Genomic DNA, 17812 nt, shown 5'->3' with positions numbered 1-17812 from the left:
AGCAAGCCACTAGAAGGCAGAGCGGGAAATGCCAGCCAGGGAAGCAGCCAGGGAGCCAGGCCCGGCAAACGGGCGCTCACCATCCGAGAGGGTCTTCACCGTCTGCGGCAGCTTGGCTGACTTCATCATTGCTGTGAACGTGATAATCTCGGTCCTGTCTAGTCGGCTGCAGCCGGTGCACAGGCCTTTGATCAGGAGAATCAAGTGTTTCTGAGGAGACAACAAATTCAAACGTGTCTTTTAAAAGAAGCTACCCTTTGGGAGCTTCTAACTGGCACTGGCCCAAACTGAGCTTCTTAGCAAGAACAGAAAGGAGGAAAAACACTAAGGCAGAGATCACAAGCAGAGGGTCCCCAGACCACATCTGGCTTGCAAAGCTGTCTCACTGTGCTCACAGTGTTGTTCGATTTTCATGTTTTTATCTGAAGTTTTAGCTAACGTTTTAAAGCATGGAAACTTTAACGTTCAAATCCAGATTTCCCATTTCTCTCCATAACCCCCAGGATACTGCAGCTGAGTCTCCAGCCCTGCACGGCCACAATCGGCTGGAGCCGCATGGTGACTGGCCCTTCACAGCCGTGGCTGGCTCACGTCACTTATTTTACGTCACTCGCCTGGTTCCTGGAAACGTGACGCTCTGCAATCTTTGCAAAAGCCTATGCAACCAGAGGAGCTTGGCAAACCACGGCCCCGATTCAGCCCACCGCCCGTTTCTGTAAATAAAGTTTCCAGGACCACAGCTACCTTTGCTCATCTACGTATTGTCCGGGGCTGCTTTCACACTACAAAGGCAAAGCTGAGAAGACAAGAGACCAGTTGCAACAGGGACTGAGCGGTCAGCAAATTGTTGACCATCTGGCCTATGAAGGGAAAAAGTTCACCAACCCCGGCTCTCAGCCACCCCTTCTCCACCATCCCACTGGCCTGGCACAGACCTGCTTCGAAATGAGGGCTCGCCACTCTCACCTGGGACACAGCGCAAGCCTCATCTGGATTCTCCAGACGTAGCAGAGAAAACTCAATCAGGACTTTGCAGGCTGCTGCCACCGACTGAAGCTGGTTCCGGGGAACTGAGAAAGCAAGCAAGCTTCACTTAACCTCAGACTGCTGCGGCTCGCTTCGGCCTCACAGTCAGCGCGACACAGCCAGACCCCACTGAGCTCCGCGCGTCCCACACTCCCAATGGCGTTCTACGACAAGAATCATTCGGCACCAACAATCCACGGCGCGAACAAAGGAACTTAGAACCACCTTCTGCTTTTAGATCAACCTATCTTACGGTTACTGGAAATTAATAACAGGATGTGCATCACAGTAAGTACCAGGCACTTCAAATATACTAACCCACTTAATCCTTAAACCAATTTTTTGAAGTAGGTATTATTGTTATCCCCTCCTCCTCTTTTTTTTTTTTTAACAGGTAAGGAAACTACACCACAAAGATGAAATGACTTGCCCAAAGTCACACAACCCCAAGCAGATCCATAAAGTCTGGCTCTAGGCTTCATGCTCTTAATCATTATAACATACCACCTCTTCTACCCCATAGGTTCTAAAGGCTTTTTTGCAAAGGGCTTCGAGCTAAAACTGATTCTTTCAACAGTAGGCAGCGCCTATAATAAATGGCTCTGGACACTTGAAGATTATTGAGCAACCCTATAACTTCCTTTCATTTTTACATGCCTAGCAAACTATTTAAGTAAACAAATAATTAGAATCCTTCAGAACTATCTTAGGATTTTTTTTTTAAATCAAAAATGCAAAAATTCAGAAATAGTGGAAAATAAGGGTAAAAAAAAGTTTAAAAGAATAGGAACTGAAACTGAAATCCCTTGAGATACCAGAGAATACAAAAGGAGAATCTATTTTCTCACCAAACCAAATGAGGAATAGAGCTTTCATCAGTGGCCACTAACCCCGGGGCAGTGCGCCCATCCCTCCTCGATCCCCAGAAATTAACACACTAGTTATCACTAGTTATGACATGTGCATGTGTGAAATCAGTAAAACGCTTTTGATTAAGAACATAAGGAAGGTTAGCTTAATGGGTTATAAAGCAGGCGTCCAAACCAAGTAGTTGTGGAAGCCCTCTTGCTTGCGTAGGTAAAGGGACTTCCAGAGCCTTATCAGACTGGCAGCGGTCTCCACCACTGGGTGATCAGGTCAAGAGCGATAAAATACAGACTTCGTTAACGACCTGCTCCGACGCCTGACAAAGAGGAGACACAACCCCCCTAATCCCCAAGCCCTCGGGAAGGAGGAACCAGAGCGGGATACTCACTGAGGCTGCAGACCGTTGTGATATAGTGCGTGGAAAGTGCAACAAAAGAGGAGTAGAAGGGCTCGTACTGCTTCTCGTGGTGCAGGATTTCGGATTCACTGCAAAGAAAATAATTCAGCTAGTATCTGCTTAGTGCTTCCACTCTGCCAGATACCCTGCCCCTTTATAGGCATCACCGAACTTCATCCTTACGCATCCCTAGTTGAGAGGCACTGTTACCATCTTTAAGTTCAAGATTGAGAAAGTGGAGTTTAGCAAATTAAAATTAAGCACCTTCGCTCAAGGTGCCAGGCTTAGTTTAACAGCAATGGCTAAGAAGCAGGAGATCTTTTCAAACTCACTTAGAATTTTAAAAGTACAAGTAAAAACATAATAGGACGCTATTCTGTCCTGTATTACTGTTTGGCAAAGACCAAGAACTAACACTGTCACGTGCTGGCCAAAATAAGGTAGACCAGTGCACTCAAAACACTGTTAGTGGGAACACAGGTCACGGTAACCCATTCTGAAGACCATACAAGGCCAGTCCATCATACAGTAAGTTAAGAAGAATCAACAATGCGCGAGAAATCATCTGACCAGTGCTAAAACCTAAAATTCACCAGACACGAGTTCTCCCGTCTCCCCACCTCCCCAACCAGGACACAGCTAAATCACAACAAATTCAGGGATTTTAACCACATCTCTTTTCATTAGCTGAAGAAATGGCCCCCTCTGTGAAAATCAAGAGCCCAAATAGGTCTTAAAGCCGTATATATTTATATCATTCTATCAAATCAGATCCTAATCCACAGCCCATGAAACAAGAAGGCAATGAAGAAAAAATAAAACAAAATGCTTCTTTTTAAATAGAAAGAATAAAGGGCTGTGGCTAAATAGTTTTCTCAGTGAAGTTAATCCCCCAATAAGAAGTATCAGCCTGGGAAGGGAAATGTACACAGTCAGGACTCTATGCACCTGCCAAATCAACACAGGAGCCAAAAAGACAAGTTCAACACTGGGGAGGTGCCAGGGTGAGTGATGAATCACCTCAAATAGCACTTAGGAGTTTGGCACTGCAAACACTTGGCTATGTGGGGATTTATCGAGGATAAATGGGATTTACCACAGATCAGTTCCTTATCTTGGAATAACTGTTTCACCAAGAAAAAATATTTATTGAGCACCTATCATGTGCACGGATCTTCCTGCCCGCCAAGGATCATTTCTATGATGGGCAAAAAAAGAGGAAACAGGGGCGCCTGGGTGCCTCAGTCGGTTGAGCCTCCAGCTTAGCTTAGGCCATGATCTCACGGTCTGTGGGTTCGAGCCCCGCGTCAGGCTCTGTGCCGACAGCTCAGAGCCTGGAGCCTGCTTCAGATTCTGTGTCTCCCTCTCTCTCTGACCCTCCCCTTCTCACAGTCTCTCTCTTTCTCTCTCAAAAATAAATAAAACAAAAATAAATAAATATATAAATAAATAAAACATTAAAAAAAAAAGAGGAAACAAAAACCTTTAAACGCCAAGTGACACTCAAAAGTTTCTGGTGGCCATCACACTGGTACAGTTACATCCTACTCAGCATAAAACGCCCTACTAAATCTCCTGCTTCTACCTCACATTCTTAGTTGTTCCTTCACATCCGTCCTTATAGTTTCTTAGTCATTGTTCTAAAGGGTTCCCACCCCATAATTCGATGTATTTTACGAAGTCATTTACCTTCTCTGTCTTATTCTCAAAGTTCAGAGGTGTTCATCCCCACGTGTTTTCAGCTGAACAGGCTTACCAGAACTAAGAGAAAAACTGCCCACCCAAAGGATGGTCTTACTCTGTTGCTTCCATTCCCATTCTGATAAACAAATATATCCAGAATACGAGAATAAACACATTTAATTGCCTGGTTCAGGGATGCCCCGTTGTGATTTAACAAACCTTCCTGCCTGCCTTATTCCAATAAAGAAACAGGAATGCGCTTTGAGGAAAGATGGGCCTTGGCATAGAGAGCAATGGAGCACTCTCGAGGTCCCCACTTACAATTTGCTTAGGGCAACTAAGGACAAACCAGAGGATATTAATTTGATAAGACTTGCAGAAGGGAGGAGACATGTGGACGTGTGGCCCAAAGGACAAGACCATACCTCTTGATGTTAAAGAAACAAGTGTGTCTGAGTCGCCTAATAAAAGCTTGCTGTCCCCATCATTCCCCAAGAATCTGAGACACCAAGACACCAGAGGGTGCAAAGGAATGGAAAAAATGGGACAAAGGGCAAGAAGTTAGGCAGGAATGGGGAAGAATGAAGAATTGAGAACAAACATAACAAAGAGAAAGAAAAATTACAGGAAAAAATCTCTCTCTTCTCTGGGCGGTCAAGCTATCTTCCTCAAACATCTGCTTCTTCTAACAAACATTCCAACAACAGCACCACTTGGGCTGAAAGGCTACTGAAAAACATGGAATCTGAAACATGTATATTCCATACCAAACAAATGGCCAAGGACAAAGGGAAACAGTAGCTACGCAGCCAGGTCAGAGAAATCCAATTTGACACATAAGTCAAGATGAACTGGCTAGGGTCTGGATGTATCTGGCTTTCTTTAGGAAGAGATAGAAATCCAAGAAGACAAAATGAAAGACGAGGGATTCACCTCCCTTCTCCCTCATACATAACATACTATTTATATCTTTTCTGTAAAAAGTTGAAACACAACCCCCTTTCCCTTCATCAGAATCATAAACCCCTAAGAACAGAAGCACTGGGGCACCTGGGTGGCTCAGTCTGTTGAAAGCCTGACTCTTGATTTAAGCTCGGGTCATGATCCCAGGACGGTGGGACCCAGCTCTGGACCCCATGCTGAGTGTGGAGTCTGCTTAAGATTCTCTCTCTCCCTCTGCCCCGCTCCCTTGTTTACGCACGTGTGCACAGACTCCCACTCATTTAAAAAACTCGTTTAAATTTTTTCAAGAAGAATAAAAGTATTAAAAAATATGTGCTCACTGAACATCTGCTGTGTGTCACATAGTGCTGAACACACGTTAATCAAAGAACTAAAAGCCTTCAGATACCTCCCTCCCATCCTGACACACCTGTGGTGAGTGCGCCACGAAGACTTGGAGACGTTAACCAGCCGTGAGGACGAAACTCACAATGATGCTCCATCATTTGATGGCAGCCTTTTTTTTTTTTTTTCCCTGTAGGTCAATCATGAACTTCAGTCCCACGGCATGTAAATTCAGAAGATCATGACATAAATGTATCCTTTTCTCTCTTTCAAGATATTTAGGAAATGACTGAACATTATCTAATAGGGATTTTGTAACAGCTTCTGCCTTCCCAAGTAGGTCTCTCTAGCCTAAATTTCAGGGAACACCTGGGAGGCAGAGACAGAAAGAGATTGATCATTAAGGAGGCCAGGGGGGCCTGGGAAGGGCGGGCTCAGGGAAAGCAGCTTTTTCTTTTCTTTATTTTTTTGGTAATCGAGAGTCAGTGACAACTCCAGTCACCAACATACCTTGCACAGAGCTAAGAATGGAACTCTGTATCTGACAGTACCATAGAACATACGGCTGCCTTCAGCAACTATACTAATCAATTCCAAATCTGGCCTGTGCTCCAACGAGCTGGTTCTAGCTCCATTTCTGGTCTGGCCAAGAGCACTGAAAAGATTTTCAATCTTTACTACTAAAACACACACCAGCCACAAGCAGTAAAGATGAAAATAAGCTCCTCCTGAAGTAAACTCAGGTATGTTTTTCTTTTAAAAACCAAAGGACACTTTTATCATTTTTTTAATGTTCATTATTTTTGAAAGAGAGAGACATCAACAGAGTGTGAGTGGGGAGGGGGCAGAGATACACAGATACACACACAAACACACACACACACACACACACACACACACAGGGAATCCAAAGCGGGCTCCAGGCTATCTGCACAGAGCCCTACACAGGGTTCGAACTCAGGAACTGTGAGATCATGGCCTGAGCCAAAGTCGGAGGCTCGGTTAACCCACTGAGCCACCCAGGTGCCCCTCAAAGGACACGTTTGAAAGTATGCTTCCCAATTACCCATGTGAATCTATTCCTCCTTTGTTTTACAGTTTGGCTACCAAATCAAACTTAATAAACAGGGTCTAGACCTAGGAATTCTGTTTATCTTCCTTTCCTTCAAACCCAAAGTTCAAATCCAACTGTAAAGGTATGAAAGGAGAGAGACAAGTAGAATGGTAGAGCACGACGGAGTCTCAGGGCAAGTCATCGTCCCAGTGGTCAAATAGGGAGGAATTCGATGCAGGAGCACGCTGCCAGACAGGAAGGAAGAGCTGGCATGATGGAGTCAGGACATCTAAAAGGGAAGCAGAGGTAGCAGATTGCGATAGGAAAACAGGTCCCCGGAGGCAGAGAAGACCATCACAGCAGTCAGGACAAGAGAAAGGGAACCACAGATGGGGGCGGCGAACCCAAACGTGAAGTAGCAGCCTAGGCACGTAAGCCTCTGATTACCTACCAAACCAAGCCCACCACAGCCAGCACGGCGCTGGCTCTGAGCTGGCCCTGCATCCCACAGCCATTAACTCTATATTCAGGAAACACTTCCATAATTCTTACATCCTCATTTCTTTTTTCTTTTTGAGGTAAAAAAAAAAAAACTTTTGAGAAACAGAATAGCACGGCACTAATTTTTGTGCTCTAAACCAGGGTTTGGCACTGTTTTCCCAACAGCCCATATTTAAGAATAGGTTTTGCAATTTCATCATGGCTGGGGAAAAAACTTTAAGGTTACTTTGTGACATGTAAATATCATATGACATTCACATTTCAGTGCCCACAAATACGACTTTGGAACACAGCCACACCCCTTCACTCCTGTACTGTGGAAGGCTGCTTTTGCCACACAGGGGCTGGGCTGACTAATGCACACAGAGCATCCACAGTCCACGAAGATGTGCTCTCTGGCCCTTTCCAAAAAAAGTCTGTCGACCTCTGCTCTATACCAAACTGAACACTCGTATGTTTGGTTGTTTTTTAACTGTAAAGAACGTGTAAACCGGGCATTTCTTCTGACAACTTTTCTTACGGTCACAGGTTTCAAAGTTAACTGAGCCACAAAAACCAGAACCAAGACTTCAGGGATCTTGCCTTACAAAAGTTTTTGTTACTAAACGTCCACTGGTTTGGATTTCTGTTCCAAACCATGAAGAGAGTTCTTACTAATGCCTATAAACACAGGCAACTCTTGATCACCTTAGAGTGCTGGCCGGGCCCTGTCTCTTATTTGGCAAAATTCAGACCCAGTTTGATATATTGGGTTTTGACTCCTACAAACTGAACAGAGTTGTTAAACTATCAGTTTCAAAAAGATGGGTCTGGAATACTGGATGAATGGAAGGGTGTCAACAAATGACTTTATAACCTGCTCAGCTCATGTTACAAAAACATCAAAACACGGGCGCCTGGCTGGCTCCGCGGGGCAGTACTGATGATCTCACGGTTGTGAATTCAAGCCCCCACGAATTCAAGGCCCGTGTTGGGCATGGAGATTATGTAAAAATAAAACTTTTAAAAACAAACAAACAGAGTGACTGGGTGGCTCAGTCAGTTAAGCATCCGACACTTGATCTTGGCTCAGGTCACAATCTCACAGTTCAGTTTGTGAGTTAGAGCCCAGCGTCAGGCTCTGCGCTGGCAATGCAGGGCCTTTTTGGGATTCTTTCTCTCCCTCTCTCTGCCCCTCCCCTACTAGTGCGTGCTCTCTCTCTCAAAAAAAAAAAAAAAAGACCACAAACATTAAAAAATATATTTTTTTAAACACCATATGAAAAATGTTCAAAAGAGTGGAAACTTGTCCATTATAAGTACCATTATGAGTATAATCAGGAAAAATGCCGCCCAACTAAATGTTTAAAACGGTTAAAAAGAAGCTACAGGGTGCTTGGGTGACTCAGTCGGTTAAGCATCAGAACCTTGGTTTCACTTCAGGTCATTAGCTGGTGGTTCGTGAGTTTGAGCCCTGCCATCAGGCTCCGTGCTGACAGTGCAGAGCCTGCTTGGGATTCTCTCTCTCTGCCTCTCCCGTACACACACGAGGGCTCGCTCTCTCTCAAAATAAATAATCAAACTTGGGGTTAAAAAAAAAAAGGCTAGAGGGCTAGAGGTAACTGGGTGACTCAGTCGGGTAAGCGTCCAACTTTGGCTCAGGTCATGATCTCACAGTCCGTGGGTTCGAGCCCAGTGTTGGGCTCTGTGCTGACTGCTCAGAACCTGGAGCCTGCTTCAGACTCTTTGTCTCCCCCTCTCTCTACCCTTCACCCCACCCCAAAAATAAACAAACATTAAAAAAAAGAGGCTATATAACTTGAGAACAGTATCTTGATACTTGTTTACATCTTTAGAACATTCCTGGCTTAATAATTAGATAGGAAAATCTATCTGTAAAGTTAACTGTGAAATTACCAAAGCCAGCTGCTATTTTTTTTTTATAAGCACAAAACAAAACAAAACAAAAAAAACCTGGATCAAAAGGATCATAAACCTAACAGGCACCATCATAAACATTTTGTCAAGTCATGGGCCTCCCTTGAGTAATAAATAGCAATTTCTAACCTTCTGGATAACATTAAGATATACCCTGGTTGGCAAGAAACTAAAATGACCCAGACAGCAACTGCAGATTGTTACAGTAAGGTTTGGCTAGTAAAATTTTAAAAAAGACTGCCTTTAAAAGCATGTCTACCATTAAACCAAAGAAAGACTCCTCTGAACAAGGTTAAGTCAGGAAAACACAGGCATTCTGAGATTATGGCCTTGTAGGAAGACAACGCTCACGAACTAAGAACTTTGTAAAAAATGACAAAACGATGTAATAACACACCAATAAATAATCCCGTTTGTAACAGGGTCTGAAGGTATTTTACTGCGAGAGAGCGCGCGCGGGAGAGCGAGGGCACTGTTCCTATGGGAAAATGACCTCAGACTAACATAGAAATGTTTTCATCAAAGACCGTTACAGTAAGCAACACACGGTAAGTGCAACCTGAAAAGAAAGTCGTCAGTGGTCACTCGTGGCTTCAGTCACATTAACAGCACGTGCCCCCAGTGACTACAAGCACCACGGAAAGACCGTTATTAAATTATGTGGCAGGTCTCCAATGTAAACCCCAGGCTCCGCTCCGGCCCAGGCTAGGGGGATGAGTACGGGCGAGAAATGCAAACTCATCCGTGCTTTGACCTTAACACCGGGCGCAACCCCGGGGACATCCCCTAAGAGCGCGAAACACCTCAAAGTCACTCCCAAACGGGTCCGACCACGCCCTCTCCGGAGGGCGTCCTCAAAAGTTTTGCTCGGAAGGGAAATCGAGGCACAGATAATTTACATGGGCCGGCGGAAGGAGCCCTGGACAAGCCCTCATCTGCCTGGATCCGGGAGCCCCAAAGCCGCGGCTGGGGCGGGGGTCGCCAAGCTGCTAGCGGCGGCCTGGGAAGCGGGTCCGGACAGTCCGGCACGACCTCCCCTCCCCCTCCCTGCGCCCGCCTTGCCGGGGCCGCCGCCCGGTACCTCTCGATGACTGAGGCCACCAGCTGCGGCAACTCCTTCATCTCGAAGGCGGAATAGGACGCAGACAGCAGGGGCCGCACCGCCACCTCCCAGCCCGGGGTTGTGTTCGACCCCGCCGCCGGGGCCCCGGGCGCCGGAGCCGGCGCCGCCGCCTCATCGCCGCCGCTGGTCGCCATCTTCCGTCGTACTACTGCGGTTCCCTTCGGGGGCTTGCCACCGGCCCAGCACCGCCTCCCGCGAGGGGCGGAAGTGACGTAATCGCCGCGTCAGACTGCGCGACGCAGTCGCCGGGCAAAACACGCAACGCGCGGGGCGGCCTCACTCTGCTCTCTGGAGAAGTTCAGCGCGGCTTGGAGGCGGGCCCGAGAAGCTGCGCCTGCGCAGGACGTACTGCTTTGAAGGAAGGCGGGGGAGCGTTAGCCTCCGCGCCTGCGCGCTGGGAGTTGTTCCCAAAGGTAGGAGCAACGCAGCTTCCTGGCATCCGGAAAAGGTGAGCTGGGGGTTTTGTTGGCAAGACCAGGGCAGTGGAGTAGACTGCATCTGCGGATATAATGGCCCCGGCCTGAGACAGCTAAGGACGAGAGTCTAATCACTCAGCCGCTTGCTCCCTCCCGAGTAACCCCTTTAATAGTGATGCGACAGCGCTTCCCACACTAGACAACTTCCTACTCCCCACACCAAGTCTCTTACTTACTTTGCGTTCAATCCCTTTTGCGTTCTGATTAGCCTCACCAGTAATACTACCAGCTTACATTTACATCGGTGTCTGCAGTTTGCCCCGTCAGGTTCTGTTTTCCCCATTTTTCTACTAGCAAACAAGGAATTGAAATTTTAATAACGGGATTTTTACCAGTAGAGCTATCTGGGTTCAAGATCTAAGAGAGAAAACAGTCTGACCAGTTGACTCAAGGAAAAGGTATGCGTTCATCGAGGACATTCTTCCGGGTCGAGGGATGTCGGTAGACGACATCGAGCTCCAGGCCCTCTGACCCACAGTCCGTCTGAATAAAGATCGTCATCGCAAGAACTGTGGACGGGTGGAAGATCCTGAAGCCCTGAAATTCTTTCCCAAGTTTTGGAGGAGCTACTGTTGTAGCTCTGGTAAATAGGTGTTAACTCTGGTAAATTGGTACCTGATGATCAATTTGCACTTTCAGTAAGAAGGTAATCTGTTAGATCTCAGGGGATAATAATAACAGCAGCAGGGGTTTTTTCTTTTCCTTTTTATTTATTTTTGAAAGAAAAAGCACACAAGCAGAGGAGAGGCAGAGAGAAAGAGGGATAGAGCGAATTCCAAGCGGGCTCTGTGCTGACAACATAGGGCCCCACTCGGGGCTTGATCCCACAAGTGGTGAGATAATGACCTGAGCCGAAACCAAGGCGCCCCACAACAGCAGGTTTCTTAAACATAAAAATAAGAAAAATTAAGGAGAAAGAAACTTCTCCATAACACAGCAAATACTGCACTCGTTCAAGATACTGAACCAGAGAGCCCTAAGGAAAAGGCTTGATATGTTAAAGTGGCTCTTGGGACATTAATTTTACCTGAAGGACAACATTAATCTGCAGAGGTTCTCTTGGGGAGGGTTTCAGGAAATAATGGAAGATCAAATGTCCCTGCTCCCCTCCTTCCCCCTCCACCTCCCGCTGGAAGGACAGGGAGGTGAAAGGTAAATGCGGGCTCTCACAGGGAAATCTGCACCTGTACCTAAACTCACAGTGCTTTTTGCTATCTCTGGCTCATCGATTTGGAGAAAGCACTCTAGTTTAAGATCCTTCTTTACAAGTACCATATTAGTTTCAGTATTCAAGGTTTGTTCTTGTGTTGCTACAAGATTTGGAATGGCATCCACGTTCTGAATTTAAGTAAGCTGTGCACCTACTGTGGGGCTTAAACTCCAGTCTGTGGATTCCAGAGTTGCTGAACCAAGGAGGTGCCCTTCCGCGTTCTAAATTTAGGTAAGAAAGGAACCCAATAAATAGGGGACTTAAAAAGACCTCTATATGAGACACAAGCTTCCAATACTGTAGTCCAGAAAATAAGACAAACTAAATAGTAATTTTTATGAATTGTTAACTGAATGACTTAAAATATTGGTTTCCTTCTAATCCCAAGTGGCTGGGTAAGGAACTAAAACTTTAAAACTTATAAAAGAGAGATACGATATGTCGTATTTTTCACACAGTGAAAGTAAAACTTAAGCAGCCATGACCGAATGTGGGAATATAGACAGAAGTATGACGAAACCTGGGAAGTGAAAAAATTGTGTATCTTGACAGAAGTCAAGATACATGAATATACACATCATATTCAACTATATACTTATGATATATACATTAGCAGTTAAAAATTATACTTCAATATGAAAACAGTAAGAGGTCAGGGCGCCTGGGCAGCTCGGTCAGTTGAGCATCCAACTCTTGATTTCAGCTCAGGTCATGATCCCAGGGTCATGGGATTGAGCCTCGTGTCAGGCTCCATGCTGAGCATGAAGCCAACTTAAGATTCTCTCTCTCCTGCCCCTTTCCCCTGCACATGAGCGCACTCTCTGTCTCTTAAAAACAATAAAAACGCAGATTCCTTGGCTTCACTCAGAACTACTAAATCAACATCTTTAGTAATAAAAACAAGAAGAGGTCACTGTCACTGCAGGAATCTCAAAGATGAGATAGTGGCATTTTTTATTTCAAAAAGAAAAATCCTTCTGTTAAGAGTTGATTGAAATAAATCCTAGTAGACATTGTATGTTTACAAATAATTACATTGGGGCACCTTAGTGGCTCTGTCACTATGCATCTGGCTTCAGCCCAGGTCATGATCTCACAGTTTGTGTGTTCAAGCCAGCTCAGAGCCTGGAGCCTGCTTTCGATTCTGTGTCTCCTCTCTCTTGGCCCCTCCCCCACTTGCTCTCTCTCCCTCTTTCAAAAAATAAATAAAAAATAATAAAAAATTTTTAAAGAAATAATGACATGAATAGACCACAAGTATTTACTCCCAGTGGCTATCAGAGGTGGCCAGCAGAGGTCAATTTGTTCTTGCACTTTTACAAAGTTAAAGAACCAACAATGCCTATTTTTGTGGAAATTCCTGGTGCAAAACTGAATGCTGGAAATGGAGAGCAACTTCTTTTTGTAATTCACAAAGAACAGAGATTTTTTTTTTTTAGTATCAAGAATATAAGGAAATAGATTAGAAGCCTAATTCAATTTAGTAATAAGATAGTCATTTATAATCCACAAATATTTTTCCCACAATACTGCATTGTATATGGTATGAATTTAAAAGGGAGGAGAAAATTTGCCTTTCAGTCTTACTTTAAGAGAGAAGCAATTTTGGTGACTGTGCAAGGACTAGAATACAGTATCAGTTTTACAGAATAGCAGGAAACAAGACTTACAGGAAACTGAGAAAGAAGAGAGCACAATTGAAACGATTGAAATTATAATAAGGTGAACACTGTTCAGAAAGCTTGACTGGCAAACTTCTAGACAGCGAGGCTTAGATGGAGACACTAATTCAGCTCATCACAAATAACTTCCATAAGATCACAAATATATCAGAAGAGTTTTCCTTTGTAAGATGATTTTTATATTCCTCAGACCTGTCCTTGCCATCTTTTAGGATTTGCACTCAGCAAAACTGTGGACTGTCAGATTTAGAGACAGGAGGGAGAAGGATAAAGCAACTGGTAAAATGTTAACATTTGGGGGGATCTGAGTGAAGGGTATGTGCGAAGTCTTTCTGTTCTGCTTGAAACATGTCTGTAAGTCTGAAACTGCTTCAAAATAAAAAGTAAAAGTTTGTAAGTACTTTATGATTAGGAAAACAGGACTTGAGTATAATGACTTATGGGGCAGGTGCTTAGCAAAAGGAAAGTCATGTACATAAAAACCTAGGAAAAGTGGAGTCAGGTGATGATACTGTATCCTTTAGCATGGCTGGGGTGGGAGGGCGCCGGGGGGGCTGTCCTGGTCAGCAGAAGCGAGTGTTCTTGGCAGAAGCACACCTATCATAAAAACCGTGCATAGGCTATCACATCCTCTATTTTTTTAATGTTTTATTTATTTTTAAGAGAGAGAGACAGCGTGAGCAGGGGAGGGTCAGAGAGAGAGAGAGAGAGACAGAATCCAAAGACAGGCCCCAGGCTCTGAGATGTCAGCACAGCTCCTGACATGGGGCTTGAACCGTGAGATCATGACCTGGGCCGAAGTCAGATGCTTAACCGACTGAGCCACCCAGACACCCATCACATACTCTATTCTAACTCCAAAATAACTAAACAAGCTTACAATTGCATTTTAACGTATTATACAGACTTTATTTTTTCGACAGGATACACTTCCAACTGGCAGACAAGTATTCTACTTTTCACAACTATAGCCTTCATTGTCATCAGTAAACGTGCACTCTGGCTTATCTCTTCTCTAGTCTAGCTTATTTTATGACAGCATATGGGATATACAACATCAAAACTGTACAGAATAATGGCACTTATGTGAGTAAATGTGCCTTTGAAATGCTTCTTTTTAGTTTGCTTTATTGACTTTCACGCATTCCAATTGCATGTGAGGTGACAGGAGACAAGAATGTGCTTCCTGGGTACCAGGGTGGCTCAGATGGGGAAGCATCCAACTTGAGCTCAGGTAATGATCTCACAGTTCACAAGTTGGAGCCCCGCATCAGGCTCTCTGTCAGTGCAGAGCCCCCTTCAGATCATCTCTCTCCCTCTCTCTCTGCCCCAACCCCCCTCAAAAATAAACATTACTCTGTCTCTCTCTGTATCAAAAATAAATTTAAAAAAAATTAAAAAATTTAAAAAAAATAAACATTAAAAGAAAAAAAAAAAGAGTGTGCTTCCATACAAATTAGTGGCTATTTTATAAAGACACCCTCCTAAATGCCATCAGTCTGTATCCTGGGAAAGGCACCTTTTCAGCATCATGGAGCAGAAATTTACATAAGCCCTAGTGCTAGTAGAAAAATAGCCTCTTGGGCACCTGGGTGGCTCAGTCTGGTAAACATCGACTCCTGATTCCAACTCAGGTCATGATCTCATGGTCCATGAGTTCAAACTCCACATCAGGCTCTGCACTGTCAGCAGAGAGCCTGCTTGGGATTCTCTCTCTGCCCCTCCCATGCTCATGTTCTCTCTTTCTCTCTCTCTCTCAAAATAAAGAAAGAAAAATGGCTTCTTGGTTGGAGGTCAGTCTCAAAGTCACACTATAATGCCATAAGAGGAGGCCAGGGGGCGCCTGGGTGGCTCAGTAGGTTAAGCGGCTGACATCAGCTCAGGTGATGATCTTACGGTTCGTGAGTTTGAGCCCCACATCAGGCCCCGTGCGGACAGCTCAGAGCCTGGAACCTGCGTCAAATTCTGTCTCCTCTTTCTCTCTGCCCTTTCCCTGCTTACATGCTGTCTCTCAAAAATAAATAAACATTAAAAAATTGTTTTAAAAAGAGGAGGCCAGTGTGCACATATCCTTTACCTTATAAATCCTTACTGGAAAGGTGGTCTAAATAATACAAAATAGACCTGCCTAAAAGAGTATTCAATTGATCTTATAAAAATCTCTAATGGAATAATACTTAAGAGTTGGAACCTTGTGGCCATTAAAAAAGGGAATGGGAAATCCATATTGCTAATACAGAAAGCTCTCCGTGATGCATTAAGTGATCAAATCAAGTTGCAGAACATTATGGGACCTGGAGAGGTAGTTCCCAGATTGTTCAGCAGTCACCTCCGGGAACTAGAGAATGGGGGAAGGCTTTGAAGGAGAAACTCATCTTACTGTTTGGGGCATTTTTTTCAGTCTTTTTTTTTTTTTAAAGTTTATTTATTTTGAGAGAGAGGGCAGAGTCAGGGAGGGGCAAAGAGAGAATCCCAGGTTGATCGTGCAGAGCCCAATGTAGAGCTTGATTCCACAAACCATGAGACCTTGACCTGAGCTGAAACCAAGAGTCAGACTTAATTGACTGTGCCACCCAGGTGCCCTATTAAATAGACTTTAAAATAAAGGGGTGCCTTGGGGCGCCTGGGTGGCTCAGTCAGTTAAGCATTCAGCTTCAGCTCAGGTCATGATCTCATAGTTCGTGGGTTCAAGCCCCGCATCAGGCTCTGTGCGGACAGCTAGCTCAGAGCCCGGAGCCTGCTTTGGATTCTGTATCTCCCTCTCTCTCTGACCTTCCCCTGCTCACACTGTCTCCCTGTCTCTCAAAAATAAGTTAAAAACATTAAAAAATTTTTTAAATAAGATAAAGGGGCACCTAGGTGGCTCAGTCAGTTAAGCAGCTTACTTTGGCTCAGGTCATGATCTTGCGGTTTATGGGTTCAAGCCCCGCATCAGGCTCTGTGCTGACAGCTCAGAGCCTGGAGCCTGTTTCAGATTCTGTGTGTCCCTCTCTCTCTGCCTCTCCCCCCCCCCCATGCTGTCTCTCTCTGTCTCAAAAATAAACTATTAAAAAAGTAAAGAACTTGGAGGAGCACCTAGGTGGGTCAGTCAGTTAAGCATTCATCTCTTGGTTTGTCTCAGGACATGATCTTGTGCTTTCATAGTTTGAGTTCCCCCATCCCCATCAGGCTCTGCGCTGCTAGCTTGGAATTCACTCTCTCCTCTCTCTGCCCCTCCCCCACGTGTACTGTTTCTTTCTCTCTCTCAAAAATAAAAATAAAGAACTTGGGAGAGCAAAATTAAAGCAGTTCAAAAAAAGTACCAATATGTCCTTCATTATTGGAAGGTAGATGCTACCTCTCAGTTTCCATTTTACAAACTTATAATAAAAGTGCACAGAGTGTTGTCTACCTTCTTTTGATTGTGGAACAATTGTCAGTTCACATCCAGCGCTGGGCTCAAACTCACAACCCCAAGATCGAGAGGTGCATTCTCTACTGGCCATGCCAGCCAGGTGCCCCTCATCTAAAATTTTTTAAAAAGGTCCTTACTGACCCTGAGTGCTCTAACTAATTCTGTAGTTAACTCATACACTTTCCCCAATAACTGACTGCGTAGCCAAACGTTAGGGAAAAATTATAACAAAAGCCACAAACCATTCTCCATTATTCCCTATAGGAACTGACAATCACTAAGCAACTCTTCGGCTGCAGAATTTTACACCAAAAGATCTTGAATACTGACCAAACTAAAAAAAAAAAAAAAAAAAAAAAAAAAAGACATTGAAAATGCTGTAGAACTTCCTTTTTAAACTGAAGCATTGCAGGGGGCTCCAAATTACCCTAATTATTGAGGACAGAGGAAACAGATGACTCAAGGGGATGCACAGAAAAAAAGGAAGACCAGGAAAACCAAAGCACTGAGGGGCAAGTTTTTTCTTTTATACTTTATTATCAAGTTGGTTTCCACATAACACCCAGTGCTCTTCCCCACAAGTGCCCTCCTCCATGACCATCACCCCCTTCCCCTTTCCCCTACCTCTATCAACCCTCAGTTCTCAGTATTCAAGAGTCTCACATGGTTTGCCTCCCTCTCTCCCCCCAACTATTTTTTCCCTTCCCCTCCCCCATGGTCCTCTGTTAAGTTTCTCCTGTTCCACGTATGAGTGAAAACATGTATCTGTCCTTCTCTGCCTGTCTTATCTCACTTAGCAGGACACCCTCGAGTTCCATCCATGTTGCTATGAATGGCCAGATTTCATTCTTTCTCACTGCCATGTAGTATTCCATTGTATAGATAAACCACATCTTCTTGACCCATTCATTAGTTGATGGACATTTGGGCTCTTTCCATGATTTGGCTATTGTTGAAAGTGCCACTGTGAACATTGGGGTACATGTGCCCCTATGCACCAGCACTTCTGTATCCCTTGGATAAATCCCTAGCAGTGCTATTGCTGGGGCATAGGGAAGATCTGTTAAGTTTTTCAAGGAACCTCCACACTGTTTTCCAGAGCAGCTGCACCAGTTTACATTCCCACCAACAGTGTAGGAGGGTGCCCGTTTCTCCACATCCTCGCCAGCATCTAGAGTCTCCTGATTTGTTCATT

General features: G+C 44.6%; 1 protein-coding gene and 1 long non-coding RNA gene across 8 annotated transcripts in view; one reads left to right on the top strand and one right to left on the bottom strand.

Moving 5' to 3' along the window:
• UBR4 (ubiquitin protein ligase E3 component n-recognin 4) overlaps positions 1 to 10015 on the bottom strand; it is a 124175-nt gene extending 114160 nt beyond the window's left edge. For all 6 annotated transcript variants that reach the window (XM_029949740.1, XM_029949743.1, XM_029949741.1 and 3 more), the window contains exons 1-4: positions 9814 to 10015; positions 2282 to 2379; positions 967 to 1070; positions 81 to 210 (exon numbers count right to left, since the gene is read on the bottom strand). In XM_029949740.1, coding sequence (XP_029805600.1) covers positions 81 to 210; positions 967 to 1070; positions 2282 to 2379; positions 9814 to 9989 — 508 coding nt within the window. In that variant the 5' untranslated portion in view covers positions 9990 to 10015. The remainder of the gene's footprint in view (positions 1 to 80; positions 211 to 966; positions 1071 to 2281; positions 2380 to 9813) is intronic.
• Positions 10016 to 10030: 15 nt separating this feature from the next.
• LOC115300130 overlaps positions 10031 to 17812 on the top strand; it is a 28226-nt gene continuing 20444 nt past the window's right edge. The window contains exon 1 of one of the 2 annotated variants that reach the window (XR_003912511.1): positions 10031 to 10303. This is a non-coding gene — a long non-coding RNA (uncharacterized LOC115300130). The remainder of the gene's footprint in view (positions 10304 to 17812) is intronic. The other variant, XR_003912510.1, reaches the window with a different exon arrangement.

This window comes from Suricata suricatta, chromosome 8, assembly GCF_006229205.1.
Source record: "Suricata suricatta isolate VVHF042 chromosome 8, meerkat_22Aug2017_6uvM2_HiC, whole genome shotgun sequence".
Taxonomy (NCBI): domain Eukaryota; kingdom Metazoa; phylum Chordata; class Mammalia; order Carnivora; family Herpestidae; genus Suricata; species Suricata suricatta.
The sequence above is the reverse complement of the archived record's forward strand: the minus strand, read 5'-3'. Positions and strand labels throughout refer to the sequence as shown.